Raw genomic sequence first — 21,264 nt, 5'->3', positions numbered from 1 at the left:
TTTTAAAGGAAATATATACATATATACATACATACAACACGGACTTGACTGAGTGACGAAGCACAGATAGCCTCGGCTCTCATGACCAAATTTAAACCGACATATGTTTTTTCTCTCACTCTCAGTGTCTTAATTTGCATTGAAAGCAACAACAATTTTGATTTTGACGTGCCCGTGACACTCTTCTTAACATGGGTCTAACAAATCAAAAGTAAATGCATTAAGTATGTAAGTTATAGAGTAATAACCCGAAAAGGAATTCAGTTTTCAATTTAGAACCGATGCAAAAAACTAAAATCTTCTTATTCCAGTATTACTTCTGATACATATTCCATAAAAGTTTAACAAAAATTTATGTTCGTTACATAAATTCGATTCTCACAGCACGTATGAAACTTTTTTTTGTTCGTATAAAATTATGAAAATACTATAGATTTTGCAGAATTATTATTATTATTTCCAAAGAACTGCAAATAGTCATAATTTCAATACTTAGCAAGTAAAAAGCAATCATAAAAACGTATAAGACTGTTCTCATACGCATTCAGTCTTTTCCGAATTAGTACATCTGGGCACTTTTACTTTTTGATAGCTGGGGGGTTTCTGCAGAGTCCCACCCTTCACACTGATTAATTTATGTATTCCTCAAAAGCTAAGATCTGCGTATCGACCCGTGTGGCTAGAGATTATTTTGATAATCCTGTTTATGATTATTTTCAATTGTTTAGAATTTTACAAATTTAAAATGTATTTTTTTTGTTAAATTTTTATTCCCTTTTTTTGTCTTTTTAATAATATATTTTAAATAGTTTACAACATATTTTTTTTATTTATTCTATTTTTTTTATATTCTTGTTTTTTAGAATATGATATAATTTCTTATGGATTAATTTTAATAAGATTTTAGGTATATAATATTTATAGTAATAATAATATTTATAGTAATAAATATTTATAATAATAAATAGTAATATTTATATTTATAGTTAAATAAAAAATTAATATATCTAAAAATTATAACAATCTATTTACAGTTAAGGTAATTTTTATATTAATTTTTTTGATTTTAACATTTTCCAAAATTAATATTTTTTCTATTTTTTTAATATTTTGGAGATAGATATATTCCAAGTTTATTCATTTTAGAATGAGGACACCAATCTGAACGTTTTCAAGTTGGGATTTATTTATTATTTTGTATTTTGTTTGCGTTTTTGCAGATGTTATTAAGAATTTTTTATCTATATGAAAAATAAGGAAATTTAAATTTTTATTTTTTGAATAATTGTGTAAATTTTTTTTTTAATAACATCCTTTAATGGATATGAGAAGTACAATCTTAACTATTAGTTAATTTATTACTATTGCTAAATTGTACTTAATATATATTAAGTAATACGTGTGCGGGTTTCAGCTCCCATACAATTATTATAAATTATTATTTTATATATTACTTTTTTAATTTTCTCTTATTTTATTTTCTTGATCCAGATTTAATTATACATTTATTACATAGATTTTCTAAAATTGAAGGAATTTTATGTAGATTAAATTGTGTCAAGTTGATTTAAAATTATTTATGGTTGATTTTTCTATTGATCGTATAGGAATTGTTTTAACAAGAACATATTATAAATTTATAGATTAATTAATAAATTTATAGATATATAGTTTATTGATTGGAGATAGATTATATTCCTCAGACTTATTTTGTTTAACTAATTTAAACGGTTAGAAAGTTGAAGTTTATTAATCAATACGGAATTAGTCAATTTTATACTATCGTCAACTTTATAATGATTTGTATTAAGTTCTGGAAATATGGTTGTTCCTCTTACCTTAAATTTATTAGTAGAAATTTCATTAATAAATACAATTTATTATTCGCAGTTTGCTTTAAATTTGAAATACAAGCAAATTAAATATTTATAATATAATAAATGTCGTTATATTGTCACTTACTGGATTTTTGTAAAAATATATAAGGTTTGTTGATGGTCATATTTTGCATAATTTGTCAGTAATTTCTGAGACTCGAAATATAACATAGAGTGCGTATAAAACATAGACTGCTAATAAGAAATTTTTGTTTTTTGTAAACCTTTAACATTTTGCTATTAGTAGGTAAATTTTATTGAAAAACTTAGATATATATTTTTTTGATATCATATAAAGAAGTGAAAAAGGCTCTGATTCTTTACACATTTTTCTTTCTATTAATAAAAAATTGTAAAAGTTTTACACACAAATAATAACAATATACGTATCCTAAGTAAGTACTCAATCCTACGTATCCTAAAAATGATCATTTTTCAATAAGTAATAAAAAATTATAAGGGTTGAAAACAGAGTTCGTATTTGCGTACCCATGAGCGGATCTTTTATGCTCATTGTGCTCACAGCTCATGAGTAGACAAGAAACTCTTTTCATACGATTGGTCATGTTTACGAGCGAGCCCAATTGCAGAGCTCACGGTCATGAGCAAGAGCCACCATAAAGTTATAAATTGCTTCACGTTCGTAAGCAAGAGTACGAACTAAGGCTCATGAGACCTCATGCACTGCTTACAAGAAGGTGCTCCATGCTAGAAAATGAAAAATATATGGCGTTGTTGTTGTTGTTTTCGTTACACAATTTGGCATGTGCCACTATTTAGTTGAATTTTGTGCGTTTAATTAATCGTTTTATATTAATTAAAGAGTTTTAAATTATATTGATAAGTACAAGATTTTTTTAATAAGTTTCTTTTAATAAGTGTAAGATTTCAAATTGGAGAAAAATATAAGTTATAAAGATTTTTGGTCGATAAATTATTGTATGTAATTAGTGATGAATAATAATCCTGAAACAACAGAATCTGCATTTCACATAATTCTTTATATATAAGACCATATCTCACGAATGTTTAAAACCGTTGTTGGCTTTAATCATTACTGTAAATATACCTATAAAAATGCTATATCGGCAATACTCAAACAACCTACAATGGTATGTTTCTGAAGATAAAATTGTCATTAATAACTTATTTTATTTCACATGTAGACAATGTGATTGAAACCCAAAGAATATATAATTAGATAGTTTATTTTTTTTCTCATTATTAATTTAAATATATATTACACTTATATAAAGTGAAAAAATACAATTTGATTAAAAATGTAAAAAATTAAAAGAGAGCAAAAAAAAATAAAAATTTAGAGATTAAAATTAAAATTCAGTAAACTAAGAATTAAACTAAAAGAATAACAAATTTCCGTACTATAACGATTTTTTAACAAAGTTTATTAAAATATGCTAGTCAACAATTATTTCTGTTTTTGATCAGTAATATCTATTTAATTTCAAAATCTTGCTCTAAGATATCTGAATCCTATTTTGTGGAGTACAACATAAAATCCCATAAAGTGCTGCAAGGTTTTGATTTTATTCAAGTTATAGATAGAACATATTTTATAAAACATATTTCATTATGGATTCTGGATCCATATTTTAGACAAGATCATTTTTCGTCTATGTATTTACAAATCGACTTGGCTTAAACTAGATATATGGTGTTCCATGAGCGAGTTATTTAGGTTACGAAATTATTTAGTATTTTTACCAACTATCTTTTTTAAAATATGTGGTAAGTTGTACTTTAGTTTAAACTACATGCAATGCATATCTATTTTCAATATTAGCCAATTATGTAATTGGGTAATATCAGAATGGAGTGCCTTTGAAAATTGTCTATTTATCGAAATGTCTATGTTTATAGTGAGAGAATAGGCTCTTTGAATGACGAAAACGTCTGCCTGAATTATTGAAGTAAAATTGCAAAGGTGATAAGAATTGTAAAGCAATTGTAAATCGATGGAGTGTATTCCAGCTCTCGTATTTTTTTCCATCTTCAACTCGTCATAACAAATCGTTATGGTTTCTTACGATATAATAAATCCTATTTCTCAAATTTCTTTTGCAGTACTTCGGGCAGCAAAGTTACTATTAAAGTATAGATGAGGTCATCTAATCTAATTAAATCTAATTCATTACAACCGATACTTGGACAAATTGATAGAATATTGTAATATTTTAGCCAAATCGAATGCCAAATAAGTCTTAGTACACTAAGGGTAGCCGTTTGTTTAATGTAATTGTCAATTGATAGTCGGTAAAGTAAAACATAGTGGGACGCGATCCAAGTGCCCCTGCGACTTACGCACTTCACATTTTTGAAGTTAGTCTAGATATAAAGTAATGTATTGTTAAGTTTTCCAAATTTCTACACTATATAACAACTGTATACACACCCCAAATTTTTTATTTTACGAATACAAAACTTTATTTATTGCTGGTAATGGCTTTGTACATTATTGTAAAAGCTGTGAATTTGAAAGCACATTTTCCTTTATATACATCAGGATTTGGCCTTATTTCTTAGAGTCTTCTTACTGTTCGTTTGTTGAAGAACAAAATATGTGTTTATCAGAGTTTGGTCTAAAATCGTCTGGCGGGACGAATGCTGAAGCATAATCCGACTCAGTCAGATATGTGCAGTTCCCTTGAGTTTTAGCTGTTTGAAAACATGAGACAGCCTCGGTTTCGAATTAGTGTTTGATTAGGACTGAATCCTTTTTGCAAAATGGATCCTTAAGTGGATTTGGGAAAATTTACCTTGAAGATCTTTCCTAAGAGTTACGATACTCATCTGCAGATATACTTATTTGGCATTTTAATTGGAGCATTGCATTGCTCATTTTCGATGAGTATATTCAAACTCACCTGAGTATATGCTATGATTCATGAATCATTTGCCATTTACGCTACTCTACTTAGAAATGTATACGCATTTTTATGAAACTGTAAATGCATATAAATAGTGTGTGAGAAAAACATTTATACGCATTTAAATTTGGTTTTTTATGGGTGTACTCTGAGTAATAAAATTATGAATTGTTGCTGCTCTCTGATCCATATCCAGAGTCGTGAAGCAAAAAGAAGAAATTTGAAAACCATATTTCAGTGATAAATAAAATAATACATGATGGGAATATTTGTTTTAAACAAATCGGGAAATTCGACAACCTAAGCGCTACACAAGATTCTGTCTATCGCGCGGTTTTTGCACTATTGTTTCGATTTCTAATAATGGATATGATAGTTTTTAAATTAATATGGTCATAGAACATAATATACAGTAAATATTATTACGGTTTGCATCCTTCTTAACATAAAGTTCTGAACTCATGTGCGAAAATAATTTTGATAATTAACCTAAATAATATTGTGATTATATTACTCTCTCAAAGGTACAAATATAATCTTTTTTCTGTTCCAATAAAAGACTCTCTCAGAGTGTTAAAATGAAATAAAGTATCTGAATGGTACGTGGAATTGTCGAAATAAACTGCAAATTTGCACAGATTGTATATATTAGGAAATAATAAGACACTTCCAAAGTAACGCATTAACCAATAGCTAATTAGTTCCTATTGTTTCTAAAAGTAACGCATCAAACAGATCGTATCTGATCATATCTGAGATCGTATCTATTACCAACCAATCCTTTCAATTTAAACTTGGTTTAATTTGGAAAAAGAAAACTTCATCAAATCTTCCCAGACAATTATATGTATATGTCATTCACAAATTTTTAAAAATTTAAAAACACATGTAGCAAACATTTTATATTGCGTTTACTTTTTAAACAAAAAAAATTCATAAAAAATTAAAAATTTTAAATATGAATATTCTATATGTTTCAATTCCAAATTTGTACAATTGTACTTCAATCAGGTTTGTCGTCTATTAGGATAAACTCATTTTATTTTGCTTGGCAACTCCAAGTTGACATAAAACTGTTTTGCATCATTGTGTAGAGACCAATAGTCTTACTCATTTACAATGTGTTTATAGTGAAAAAAATTGTAATTTAGTGTTATTTAAAAAATTATAAACTTTGCAGAATTTATAGTATCTGCAAAAGGAAATGGTTTTGCATCAAAGCATTGTTTTAGTAAAATAAAGTAATCGTTTAGCCGTCACTTAAAATATATATACCTTGCAAAGGTAATATATATAAATTGTGTATATAAACAGGGGTTGCAAAATATTTTAACTAAAAGAAAAGTATTATTTCATTTCAAATAAATGGTTACAATCTTTTGATTTATTAGATATAACTCGTTCTTTTCAAGGAATAGCTGTCATCGGTATCGATTTGTCCAGGTGTTAAAAGTACATAATTTAGTAAAATAGGTTGTTTGTGTGTTCTTAATATGGCAAAGTTTGTGATATATTAAAAATTATTTGAAAATAAAATGAAAAGCCGCTTCAAAATATATGAAAATGTTAAAAATGCATATATATACTTCTATGTACATATACTTATGAGAATCTCTGTCAAATAGAAAAATTCATCCAACTTACAAAATTTTAGTTTCATATGCGCGAAGAGCGTCGACATCACAACCCTGTTAAGTTCATTTTTCAATACGTAGTCTCAGTATACGGTGGAATATAAATCATTTTGTATGAGCTATCGACATTAAAAAAGTTTTTAAAATTTATTTTTTGCAATAGTAAAACTAATTCTGGTGAAGCATAAAGACAAAATTTGCTGTTATTACATTACCGATTATTTAAGATATAAAGTTTTAAATCTAATATATTAATAAAAATAATGTGTGTGTCCTTATATCTAATAAAACGTCCTCATATAACCTCCAAGAAAGGATGACATAAAAAATATATTTAAAAAAACAATAAAAATTTAGACTTAATTTCATAAAAAGTAAATATATTTTAATTATATGTACTTCTATATAATCTTACATTTACAGACATATAAATGTATATAAATATATATATATATTATATATAGACATAGTTTACAAATATGTATGTAAATATCTAATGCATGTATGTATATGCATTTATATTTGGATTTAGTGGTTAGGAACATATTCATCTTAATCATTTTTTATATATCCAAAAAGGAACACTACTATTTATATAAACTTTACATACTAGGTTTAAACCATTAATTTTACTGATATTAATAATTGCAAATATTTAAGATTAAAAAATTTTAAATACTTCGAAATATATTTTTTTTGGTTTACAACCCCTTAAATAATGCTGCTGGTCGGGTAACAAAATTTTACTCTCTGTAAATTTTAGACATTTCTAATTTAACCTTTTTGGAATATAAATTCAACTTGTCTGACTTTTTAATATTGATAAAGTTCAAAGGAGCGAAGTATTTCTGTATATATTTAATTTGAAAATAATGATTTTTAAATAATAATGTTATTAAAATTAGTATATTAAATTTTGAAACAGTTATATGTATAAAGGGAGCTAACAATTAACTCAATTAAATATGTTTATTTATTTATTTAAGTATTTTAAAACTGTATGTAATAACTTATTGTCTATTATGCAATATATAAAGTATTGTCTCAAAAGTGTTTAGTACCGGACCACTCCCTTTCAATAACAACATTTATAAAATAAGATAATATTGATACTGGAAGAAGAAACACAAAATTTTATTTGTAAAAAAGAGATACGAAAAAAGACGTGATTCTTATAGTAATAAGATTTAAAAAAATCACCTTCATTTACTTATTAAATATAAAAACATAATGTAATATATTCAAATATATAAATAATGTGAATTATTATGTTCAGATTTTTTTTTTCAACTGGCAAATGTTTTATAACAATACCGCCTTTTTAATGCTGCCTGTTACCTTACATTACATCAGATCTATTGATGTAATATGAAGAACAGGTAATACAGAATCAACGTTCCAAATTAAAGTGATTCGATTATAGTATGTTTCTCTCCGTAATATTGTATTGTCAATGATATTGGAGCATGAAGAATTACAATAGTAAATTTAATTGAATTATTAGTTTAAATGTGAAACCAATAGTCTAATTAAAAATAAAAAAGGGACAGTTTTTTTTCCCCCTTTATTAATTTATTGTATTTATCAATATTATCTTCCTTAACAGAAACACAATAATTCCAAAACTTAATACAACTTTATTGTTGGCGTAAAAATTCATACACGTGAGCAGATAATAGTCGCTAAGGTTCTAATTTGGCGAATATTTTGAATGAAGAAGCAATTTGAAGTGTGATTGTCGTAACTAACACCTTCTGGATCACTGTATTAGCAAGTTTTGGCAAAAAAGTACATTTACATTCTTTTCTTACATAAACGCAAAGCTAACTCCTTCACTTCAAGATATCAAGTCTGACAGTTTGTCGGTATAAAGTGAAACATCAGCTGATTCTTATTATTGTATTACACAGTAATGAAATCTAATTTGAAGTATTTCAACAAAGTAATATATATATGTGATGATATATGTAATGAATTAAATGTTTTGCTTATATTTTTTTTTGTTTTTTTCATGACAATAAGATTAAATAGTTAAATTTTACGACTTTAAATAAGAGAAATTGAAGGAGAGAAGATGCACATTCCAACGTGTATTGTTTTACAACTTTACTGAATACGTGGTTAAGTTTTTTGACCAAACCTTGTCACTCTCTCGAAGTGATCAAAATCAAAGACCATATCAATAATTACTATATAAACTGAACATTATGTTATTTATATTTGGAGCACTTTAGATTGGATATAGCTATCATGCAATTTCACATTAAATCTCTGCAATTTTTATTAGTGAATTCTCAATAACTATCTGTGAAGAGTACTTAAGTTTAGGCGAAAGCTTGCTATACTTTAAAACAACAATACCACATTATTTTAAATGATGCTATCGTCTTATGCGCTAAACCAATATATATAGCTTGTGAATCTATTACAAGGTATTAAAAGGCATATTACAGTATACAGACAAATAAATTGTAGAATAAATTCTAGTATCTTTTAACTGACTGAGAACGTACAACTTTATATTAACATTTTCCAACTCACAAACTACTATAATGGTTTGAAGTTTATATAACTTTAACTCACTAAATGAAATGAGAATTATAATTTTCACTTAATAATTAATAACTGACATCAGTTAAGGTTTGAAACATTCAATTCACTAAACAATATGAGGATTATAATTTTCACTTATTATCCAATAAGTAACGGTAACTATTTGGATTTTATACATTTACAGCAACGCACAGACTTAATTAAAATATTACTATTATTATTATTATTTGATATTTAGCTAGATATTATATAATGTTTGTATTATAATAAATTATTTTAGATAGAGAAACTGATGTATTGATCTAATTTTTATGTCCATTAAAATTGCTTGAATTTAACGCATTTATTTTCATAATTTTTCTTTGAAGCCTTATTGTACTCTGCATTTATGTCGTCGATTTTATTCTTCATGGTTTAGTATTCCATTGACGTAAAGCGGCATACATCGACAGTGTATTCAAAAATTTCAAGGTGTTTGGTGAAGTTCAATTGTGTGCTTCTTTGCCAGTGTTTGAATAATCAATTTTCAATAAACATATTTATATTTCTACGGGTTCTCTAAATTTTATTAATCAATTTGTTGTAGGCAATGGTATCATCGATGAAAACTAGATATAATGTAGTCTATCATCCTCAAATCTGCTCGACGGCAATGACTGAGGTGTTAATGTGATTAGTGCAATATCTGTTGGCTTTGAAACCATTTCGTAAACTGATTAAAAATATGTTAGAAAACACTGGATTGAATGAAGAGTAATACCGCGATAATATTGCTGGTATTATAATTTAGATACCTTATAATCAGTCAGATAGTAAAGTTTTCTACTTTTAGAAACTATTGTGTAATTTGCTGTTTTAATGTAAATTTTTTATTGCTTTAATGATATCGTGCAAACACGATGGGTTGTGATTAATGTATTCTGTTCTTTTTGCTGAGGTGTATGTGTATAATGTATTTATTTTCGATTTCAATTGTGTTACGTTTCAATATAACTGTTACGTTATTAAAGTTATTATTAAGTCTTTCTCTTCCTAGATCTAACTTTGCATAATATTCTCAAAATAGTTGTTATATGCAGATCTGTTACATACAATATACCTCCTTTTAAAACGTTTAAAAGTCCCTAAGTAAGTATACAATATATTGTTTTTTTTAACTTAGTGGTTTTATAAAGTTCTAACATTCTAAACAGTTTTTTATCAATTTTTTCGACTTTAAATATTCTATGTTAATTCTATGTTAATCAAAAAATCATTAGTAACGTAAGAACCAACGTCCATAGCGGTAAAGAGAAAAGATTACTCACGATGTGATGGCCCAATGTAGACTACGAGAATATATCTATGTTTTTTGTATTTATAATTTTTCGCAAGTGATTGTATATTGCTAGTCATCTGAGTGAAAGTTATGATTACAAAGTTAAAGTTTGGTACATTGTAGCTGTCTTTTTATGGTTTATCGCATTTGTTGGTTGTGGCCTATATGATTGGGACTTTGAATGCCGCATTTGTTCCATAATGGGAATGCTCTCAAAATTCTCAAAAATACACCTAATTCTGCTTTTACATGACATATACTTTCATAAAAGATTTGTGTTAAAAAAAATATATGTAAAAGAATGTATTGTATTAATTGAATTCTTGACTGGTACTAAATCTAAAAAGTGGTTAAAAATAATTTATATTCATTTAAATTTATTTTTTTATTCTGTTTGTTTTCATTAGAATTAATTTATTTTGAATTTATGAATACACAAAATTATTATTTACACGAGAAACATTTTCCCAAAAAATTTGTGTTAAAAAAATATATTATATTAATTTAAATCTTGATGATTGTTATCAAAACTAAACAATTGTTAAAAATAATTTAAATAATCATTTAAATTTATTTTAGTCTGTTTGTTTTCTCTAGCATTATTTTTTTTCATCGTTATCAGAACTCTCTTTAGAATAGTTTGTCGTAAGAGCAATCTCTATTATTTCGTCTTTATTTAATCTATTACATACAACAAATTCATGTTTTTCTTTCAGACTTGCATAAAAATACTCGCAACTTACGAAAGAAAACATATGAAGCAACAATAATGCTCTTAAACTTCTTAGAGTTAGATTTTACTTACAATATAATTTAAGGCTAAAGTCTATTGTGAATGTTCATTGAAAATATAATGCAAAATTCAAGTCTTTCGTATCATGTCATACTGTATACAACACAACAAATAACATATGTCAAACAAAAGCATTCAACATATTTTAAAAGTGCTGTCAATTTCCTTCAACCAGAGTTAGTGTTGTTTTTTTCCTACTCTGAAACAAAAAAAATTACGGCTAAAGCCACTTAAAAGATTCTGAATGATGAACACCATAATAAATGCATGCTGGAAATGCAATAAAAGTTGATCATTTTTATTCAATCGTAGCTAATTTAATATGATTAATAAAATCCATAATTTAAAATTTTTTTTTCACGCATTAACGACTGTTAGCTTTTCATTATTCAGTTTGTGCAAAATGCGTTGAAAGATCAACTTTACGTAATACTTAGTCTAGTGCTAAAAATAAGGATATTAGGAGGCAAGTAACAAAATTGCAAGTTTTGATGGGTTAAAATAATGATGACTATTTAAGATCAAAACAACTTTAGATTAAGAATGTTTTTAATTAAGTTTAAAATATCCAAATTGAAACACTTTCCAAACAATTCAATAAATACAGAATTCCAGTGCATACACTGGCATTTTTGATTGCAATCCAATGAAGTGAATTTACTGAAGTTCACGATTTTAATTGATCGTAGTCTTTAAAGACGATTAATAAGCAATGGTTTTAACATTCGTTTTCCCGACACATTACAGTCAAATTTACATGATCTTTAGCTGTCTTTAAACCGCAAGCAGTTGGTGCGATTTTCTGGTGCGAAGTTCTGTTGCGCTTTTTTTTTCCAAAATAGACCAATTTCGTCTCTAATCAGGCCTTAATCACGAGTGTGATCTCCTTCTTCGATTATTTTATCCAAATTTAGTGAGAATGTTTTAGCAGTCGATTAGTATGCAGATGCAGTTTCGTCTTTAATATTAATGTTAAGCAAGTTGATTTAAAACTTTAACATTGAAGAAAATAGCTCTTCTCGTTAATTTTGTTTTATGTGACTTTGTGATAGACCTATTAGTAGACTTTTTAGTTAGTAATTATACTTTTGTTGAATTATGAAACTTTTGAATTTATTTCTTTGCAGTTTTTTGCAAAACTGGTACGTATGTAAAAGTACGTAAACTTTTCTTAATTGTTTATTTTTTTTTTTGTTACCTCACAAAAGTTCTGTTTACTTGGAACACAGTAAACAAAATGCAAACATAATGCAATTATCTATTTTTTCATTAAATTCACCTCTTTTAGGGATTTCTCAAACATTTATTTTTAAAAAATAATAAATTTACTTAGCGGTTTTCGAGATATAAGTATATAATGACTTTTGCACTTTCGCTCCATAGGATAGGTCAATTTTAATGTCGTGTATTCATTTCTACACAATCCTATATTTGTTAGGAAAAAAATGAAGCTATTGCTCATTTACATTACCCATTTTATTAAAACGACAAATTGGCTCTCCGGTTCGACCTTGGGGTGTATTGACCCACAAATGCGTTATAGTCAGTGAGTTTTAAACATTTTTAATGAGCCTACTTTTCAGCTCACAAGCGTCCTGTCTCCTGTGAGACGGACTGGATCTATCGTCACGACGTCAAGACACACATCGTTATAACAATAACATGTGATAATTTATCTTTTTATATAAAATCAAGTCTTCTTATTTTAAAAATAAGTAAATATATTTGTTTTGATTAAATACTTTATATTATTATTTAAGTGTTGTATGTATATATGATTTCAATTTATTTTCTAAAGAATAATATCTATAATATTTTTAATTTCAGGGCAACATGATATATTTTATATAATTATAACGATAATATAACTACAATGAGTTCCCGTTATCCTCTATACACCGTCGAGGTGGGAGATACAAAATTTACTATTTTGAATCGGTATCAAAATTTGAAGCCTATTGGTTCAGGTGCTCAAGGAATAGTGTGGTAAGTAAAATAATATTTTAAGTTGCCTTCTGTCGCACATATTCGTTTATATAATATTGCTTTCATTTTAAATACGTTCCAATGGAGAAAATACACTATAAAACATGGTAACAGTTTAAATCTTCTCTGGATATAATATAACGACTTTATAGCTTATATAGAAAAAAAAATACTTTTACTTTTTCACCATTAAATGATAAACTACACATACATACATATATTCCTTATGTGTAAATTTATTATACGTGAATTAGTGAAAATTATTAGTATTTATTTACACTTTGCTTAAGCATTTTATTAATTTTGATAGAAAACAAAAGATGCTGATCAGAACTTTTTTAAAAATATCCTAAATACCCATAACTTGACACATTTTTAGTGTATTTAGAGTTAAGTGATATGCGTTCACATATATTGTGTCTTTGTCATCTAGCTTGAAAGCTGTTAGCTACGTCTGTTTTCTTACTTTTCGATTTTTAAAAAAATCTTACTAATCTGTGTAAACATAGAGTGAACAATTTATTTTATATTAAGATGATATCCAGAAAAATAGCGAATCCAGTACGTTATACAAGTGATGCTTTTTCTTAATATATTATTATTTTTTAACCAGATATTTTTTTATTTGATTTGATATATAATTGTGCAGCAACTGCCTTTATACGATGAATTACATTACAGTAACTCTTAGTTGTATAGGGAAAAATTTTTCTCTGATCCTATTGGCTATATCATTTTCTAGTGCATCAATATAAAAAAAAAAAATGTGGAAAATATTTTGAAAACAAACTAATTTTAACGCGTAGCCGCAATGCCCTTCAAAGTAGGAAACTATTTTTCATGTATTTTGGACGTTTTTTAAAAAACAATTTTTTCGAAATTTTTTAATATTCTTGATTTTATATACAAAAGAAGCTTAAAACTAACTTAAAAACTTGTAAAAATGTAAAGTAAAACGGTCACGGCTCAAGAATCTTACAGTTCTCAAGAGCAAGTCTTACAGTTCTTTCACTACATGCATTTTACCTTTTAAAAAAGTTGGGTTTGCTTTACGATAAGGCAGTCTTAAGCTATTAATTATTAAATCAAGTTTTAAGTATTGTTACATTTTCGTGTTAAAATAAATGTAGAGTGACTGTTCGAAACAGCTAAACCTACAATCGAAATACGATCCGTTAACTATGTAGTTATAGACTTTTGGCATGTGAAGAGATTAGTAAAAGTCAAGTCTTGCAATGATATATTCTCATTTTTGAATATATTGTATATTTATGTATATGTGTAAATATATATTATTATAATAGGGATACTTATCCAAGCATATAAATTTATCAAAAGTATAATTTTATGCGTTTACTACGTACATGCTTATATGAACGCACTTAGTAAAATATTTGTGTAAATTTGTCAATCTGCTGTATAATAGCACTATTTATATTAGCAATAATTAGGACAGTACAAAATGCAATGTTCAACAGCATTATATTTTAGCCAATATCATTGCAGTTTTAAATATTTGTGCAAACTTCGTTGATCAACTGTGTCGCTATTAATAAATTATAAAATAAAATAGCTAAATTGAGCTAAAGTCAAAACTAAAAACTATTTGCAAAGATATTTTTGTAAATGATTTGCTTGAGTTGGAATGTGACTCTGTAGTGACAACAAATAAATTTATATGATATAATTTTATTCCGTAAAGTTTATATGTAAATTTATTAAGTGTGTGCAATTATTTTTCGTACAAAATTTGACACTTCATTTATCATGCAGATAAATTTATATGTTTTTAAGGGTTATAAGGCATTTATCTGTTAAGATGAGTATCCCTAATATAATATAAGTAATATTAATATATATGTAAATTGTGTGTAATTTTATTCTAGAGAAATTCAGGATTCAAGATATCAAGACAAATCAAGATTTTTTCAATGGTAACTGTTTAAATTTTGAACACGATATGACATAAGTTGACGTAAGCACTTAATATCGTTGTCAGCGAATCATTAACTAAAACAATTATTGAATATAAAACAAATTAAATTGCAGTAGTCGTTAATAAAAAAATTTAAGAAAAGCCGAAATGTATGTATGTGTGTATGGTCACTTGAAACCGAATTGTTGTCAATGCAGAATAAATGAACAACATCAGTTCTCAACAAATTTTTACCTTAAATAGGATTCCATTAATGTTAGGATTAAGCAGAATGTTGAAACAATACTAGGCACTGTAAACGCGATTGTTCATCGAACTAATATCATATATATCTAAGAAGTGGATTAGTTAAACTTATTTGCCATGACTTCTGTGTAACTCTTGTAATATAATTTTTTAAAATTCTTTTCAATTATTTTAGTGCCGCTTACGATACCGTCACAGAACAAAATGTAGCAATTAAGAAGTTATCGCGACCATTCCAAAATGTAACACATGCAAAAAGAGCTTACAGAGAGTTTAAGCTTATGAAATTAGTAAATCATAAAAATGTAAATAATTAAAAATTTAAACTGAATTATATATACTAAATGAATATGTTTTTAGATAATTGGATTACTTAATGCATTTACACCTCAGCGTAATTTGGAAGAGTTTCAAGATGTTTATCTTGTGATGGAATTAATGGACGCAAATTTATGTCAAGTAATCCAAATGGATTTAGATCATGACAGAATGTCATACTTGCTTTATCAAATGCTTTGTGGAATTAAACATTTACATTCTGCTGGAATAATTCACAGGGTGGGTATTGTCTAGAAATAAAAACTATATTTTTACGTTGCATTTACAAAAACGGCTATTAAAGTTTTATTAAAAGAATATAATTCTAGCAACCGGTTTGTATTGCAATATATGTACCTGTATTATATTCAAATATTATCTCCTAGTAATTTATATGAACCATCGTTAATATTTGTGCACAATCTATGTTTTATAATTTAGTTAATATAAAAGATCTAATACTGTTTATTTCTAGGTGCTTTCAGAAGCTCGTAAGTTTCACAAAAAACAGCAAGTTGCTAGTCTATAGTTGCAAACATTTTAGCCACTAAAGAAAAGAAATGTTACTAACGCAATAAGCGAATTTTTGTGGACGTTCATTGGAAATTTCAACGAATATTCGAATCAAATCTCAAAAATTTATAAATAAAAATGCAAACAAAATTAAAAAGTTTCACAAATTTGATAATTGTGGAAATATGCAAGATTTGCTATTTGCCAAAATATAATAGGTCTGTTCCACGAGCTATTCGTAGTAAAAGTCAAGTAAAACACAAGCAAAGTACCAATTAAGTGCGTAATATAAATAAAGTACCAAATTATGCTCTTTACACAGATTTTCATGGAACAGCGACTCGTTTATGTGACTTTCTCACTTCGTTTTCTCGGCCGATTTTCTCACTTTTGACAATTAGTTACTCGAAGTATTTGTCAAAAAATCGTTCGAGAAAACGAAGTGAGAAAGTAACATAAACGAGCCGCAGCTTTGTGTAAAATCTGTTTAGAACACCTGTGCCGCGCAAATAAACAATACAAAAATTTAAATTCAAATCCAAACAGCTGATTCACACATCACATAAATTTTACTTCAAATAAAATGTACAACAAAAGTTTGTTTAGTATTTTCAAATTTCAACAGAGATTTTACACTCTCTCAGAGGCTCTCTTTTACTCGGAAATATGCTAGTGGAACGCACTTGTGTATACACAGGGTTACTCGAAGTTACTATGAGTAGCTCATGGAACAGACCTAATATTTGACACATTGCAACAGTGATGCCATTATCTTGCTTAGCGACTACAGGTCAGCAACTTGCTGTTTTTTGCCACACTTGCGAGCTGCTGAAAGAACCTTTTGTATAGACATTGAATAATTTTGTTATTGGGCGTACATATTATATCAAATTAATCAATATTAACTAACCGAATTGAATTAGATTAGTCTTCATAACTCATAAATATTTAATATACCTATATATATGAATATATATGTACGTATACATGGTATAGATCACAAAAAAGAAGTGACTAATTCAGTTTTTAAACTAGATGATTGAAATATATTTCATATCATCTCACATCTCTCATTTAATTTAACCATTGAATTTGTATATTTGTAAATGTAATCACACTATATTTTCATATTTGAGCATAACTAGATAAAAAAGAATTTAAAGTTGCCCTTAATTTTTAACTTGTAATGCAGTCATGTTATTAATAACTAATACTTTATAATTGTACTACTTTATATAACTAAACATTAAAGTTATAAAAAAGACTTAAGTAAATATATCACATAAAATTTCCAATGAATTTTATGTAATTCAGTTATTCTGTGTAACTGGAATAACTGCATCATATATGTAGATGTCCAAACGATCATAATTTTTAGACAAAAAATTTTGGATTTTTTGTGCACGAAACTGATGACATACGGTCAGACTTTGTCTTCGATCTTGTTAAGATTTTTATCTACACAATCAGATTTGTTCTCAGTATACCCGTGCCCTTCATTATTCAGTATTTTTGTCAATACCGGAAGTTTTCGTATGCTTAGAAATTTTCTACTTTAAAAAATAAAATGAAATAACAAGTTATGTATAAATTAATATAGTGCCCTTTTTTTAATTTTATTGTATATTTATTGAGAAATTAAATACTTATTACCTATTATAATTTTAAAGTTAAAGAATAAGTTTATTATAGTATGTTATAATTACAATTACAATTACAATTACAATTACAAGTAATACATTTGTTACTTGTTAAAATAGTTTATTAATATACAATATAAATTTTATAAAAAGAGATGAAAACTCAGGAATAGTCAGAAAAGTTGGTCTCAAACTTACATTCATGTCTAACTCAAAATTAAAAAATTTAGATTTTACACAGACTTAGTTAGACTTCAAAATTGGTTACAAACATACCTAAAAAAGAGTAATTATATCTCGGACATAGCATGTGGAAGACAAAGTCTGAGTCAGACGAAGTCTTTATATAGGGTTATCCACTTTTTTTTAGCACTTGTGATTAACATTTCGATCAAATTTTTATTTCAATATATTATTTGGATACTACCATTATCTAAAGAGAAAACTCTTTTATAAAAAGTTTTTAAAAATTGTGAACAAATTATATGCTTTCTTTGGACATTCATAGTCCAAGCCTACCTCTGGCATATTTTTATTCTTTTAATAAGTTTTTTTGACGGATGTTTTATTTTTTTTTTTTGTAATTACTTATTTACTTAGTGGAGCATAGAGTCTCCAAATATTTTTTATAATTTTTATTATAATTTTTTTTATAATTAACACACCTTTAATATATTAAAGGTTAAGTCGTGATTGATATCGGTAAGTATTATAAAAAAATTTAAATGATATCATAATATCATTATCATCAATATTTGTTGTTTTTCCCCTAAACGCTACCTGAGTGGATGTATTGAGTTTGAAATAGAAGTTAAAGCAAACAGCACTTATTTTATTCAATTTTTAAAATATAATACTCTGTTTTATTTTTACTAGGATTTGAAGCCATCGAATATTGTCGTTAAAGCAGATTGTACTCTCAAAATACTAGACTTTGGTCTGGCACGTACTGCTGGAACAACTTTTATGATGACGCCATATGTAGTAACGCGATACTATCGTGCTCCTGAAGTTATTTTAGGAATGGGGTATACCGAAAATGTTGATATTTGGTCAGTAGGATGTATTATGGGTGAAATGATACGTGGTGGCGTTCTATTTCCTGGCACCGATCATATTGATCAGTGGAATAAGATTATAGGTAAATCAGTTTTTTTTTTGTAAATTCGGCTCTTGTGATATAAAGTATAAATTTTTTTTTTATAGAACAATTGGGTACACCATCCACATCGTTTATGCAACGCCTGCAGCCAACAGTACGTAATTATGTTGAGAACAGACCACGATATTCTGGTTATTCGTTTGATAGGCTATTTCCGGATGTTTTATTTCCTAGCGATAATAATGAACAAAGCAGACGAAAAGCTTCTGAAGCAAGAGATCTTTTAAGCCGTATGCTTGTTATAGATCCAGAGCAACGTATCTCAGTAGAAGAAGCACTTCTTCATAGCTATATTAACGTTTGGTATGATGCTGAAGAAGTTAATGCGGTAGGTCTAGAATTATATCTTCAAATAATGTTAATGTATTTTGTTTTTATTTTTATATTTTAAACAATTTTTCAGATATTTAGTAAGACAATTATTGTTTCTTTCTTTTTGCATATAAAATTTGTATTTTATTTGTTAAATATAAAATAACTATATACAATATACAAAAAATTAAAAACAAATAGTTTTTTAGTTATTCACAAAAAGTCAATAATTAAAATATTACTTTTAAAAAGTGAAATGAGTAAAATTTGATTTATTTTACTTACTACACATTTTAATAACATTTTAATAAGAGGAACAAATAGTATTTTAGTTAAAATTTATTAAACCAAAAACATGTTAAATTATTTAATATTTAAATAATAAATTTTTTTTTTAGCCTGCACCTGAGCCATACGATCATAGCGTAGACGAAAGAGAACACTCAGTAGAACAATGGAAAGAACTTATATATAAAGAAGTAATGGACTACGAAGCACACAATACAAATTTACCAATAAATAATGCTCGGTAGAGTGAAAAAATTTATTTTTTCAGTGTAACAAATACCACATAGTTCAGCTTCTAGCAACTTTTAATGTATATAAAAATATAAGAACAATAAAAGCATTAAATAAAATCTAAGAGAAGTGCATGTTTAGTTTTAACGTTTCAAAACTAATTCGGTGCAAAATATAAAAAAATTAATTGGTACTATAAATCTGGTTTTTGATTTAATTTCAATGCAAAGATTGATTTATTTGGTAATTATTATTTCAATATTCAATTAAAATTAAGTGCTTACAACATCAAGTAGTTGCAGTAGCCCAAAAAAGAAATTAAAAATAGGTTTCCTTCAAAAATTTTTAAGCAAAACCAAAGCTTTCGTCTTATTTCGATTTCTTAACGAAATCTTTGTGTTTGATTGAGTTAGGTATTTTTATTTCGCGCTTTGTAATATACATACATACTTATTTGTGTTGAGAGATTCAATAACAACAAATGTTTAAAATGTTTGTATTCCATATTTATTGTATGTTAAATATATACAACAAATGTATATAATAAACTATCTGCAATAAGTGATAGAATTTTATTCTTAATTAATATAAATTCAATTAAGTAGGACATAGATGGACAAGAATCATAATTTCTAGAACTCGTTACAATAACAATTCGTAATGACCACTATTAAATTTACTTTTTGTTTGTAGAAAATATTTCTTCGTAGTGATAAAATTTTATAAAAACAATCAATTACAATTATTAAGTTAATATATGTGTATGTAGCTGTTGTTTCAATAGTTAATACCTTAAGTGTTATATGAATAGTTGAAAAAAAATTAGTTAAATAACGTTTCCATCTCACAAACAGATAATATAAAATACCTAGACATTAACATAGGCAGGCAAGCACATATTAATGTCAAAAAACTACAAGCTTTAATCCTTAAAGTTGCACTCTCTTATTATCAGCAAGTCCTTGCTCATTGTCAGCAAGTCCTTGCTCATTGTCAGCAAGTCCTTGCTCATTGTCAGCAAGTCCTTGCTCATTGTCAGCAAGTCCTTGCTCATTATCAGCAAGTCCTTGCTCATTATCAGCAAGTCCTTGCTCATTATCAGCAAGTCCTTGCTCATTATCAGCAAGTCCTTGCTCATTATCAGCAAGTCCTTGCTCATTATCAGCAAGTTGTTATATAAATATTTTTATATACCAACATTATAAAACCAATGTTATCTATATTATCTTGTTGATGGGTTACGTTAGTACTTCTGATGTTAGAATTCTTCAAAATACTCAGTGAAAATATTAAAATCAAACATTGGAGTCCCGCAGTGCATTAGAAATTTCAGTATTCAGTAGAAAAACTCTAAAATTCTCTATTAAATTAATTAATAATTTTAAATTTACTTTAATTTTAATATACTAATTCTGTTGTTGCAGACGCATAGATGGGGTAGGATGGAAGGTGTGGGAAAGTTAGTCTTAATTTGTCAAACTTTGACCTGAGATCAATTAAATATCGCTAAGGTCAGGTTGGTAAAAACTTTTAAAATCTGAATCTTTTTTATATCAGTTAATTGTCTTA

At 26.8% G+C, this 21,264-nt stretch overlaps 1 protein-coding gene across 2 annotated transcripts; it reads left to right on the top strand.

The window, feature by feature from the left end:
• The first annotated feature begins 5,845 nt into the window (after nucleotides 1–5,845).
• LOC119687936 (stress-activated protein kinase JNK) lies at nucleotides 5,846–19,879 on the top strand. 2 transcript variants are annotated; one of them, XM_038102497.1, is made up of 7 exons: nucleotides 5,846–6,049; nucleotides 12,891–13,049; nucleotides 15,407–15,536; nucleotides 15,592–15,789; nucleotides 18,579–18,843; nucleotides 18,909–19,192; nucleotides 19,575–19,879. In XM_038102497.1, the coding sequence occupies exons 2-7, from the start codon at nucleotides 12,937–12,939 to the stop codon at nucleotides 19,707–19,709; spliced, it is 1,125 nt and encodes a 374-aa protein (XP_037958425.1). In that variant the 5' UTR covers nucleotides 5,846–6,049; nucleotides 12,891–12,936; the 3' UTR covers nucleotides 19,710–19,879. The 2 variants fall into 2 exon arrangements, with proteins under 2 accessions (XP_037958425.1, XP_037958426.1); XM_038102498.1 differs by lacking the exon at nucleotides 5,846–6,049 and adding an exon at nucleotides 10,014–10,080.
• Nucleotides 19,880–21,264: the final 1,385 nt, after the last annotated feature.

Source organism: Teleopsis dalmanni, chromosome X, assembly GCF_002237135.1.
Source record: "Teleopsis dalmanni isolate 2A chromosome X, ASM223713v2, whole genome shotgun sequence".
Lineage (NCBI taxonomy): Eukaryota > Metazoa > Arthropoda > Insecta > Diptera > Diopsidae > Teleopsis > Teleopsis dalmanni.
The sequence above is the reverse complement of the archived record's forward strand: the minus strand, read 5'-3'. Positions and strand labels throughout refer to the sequence as shown.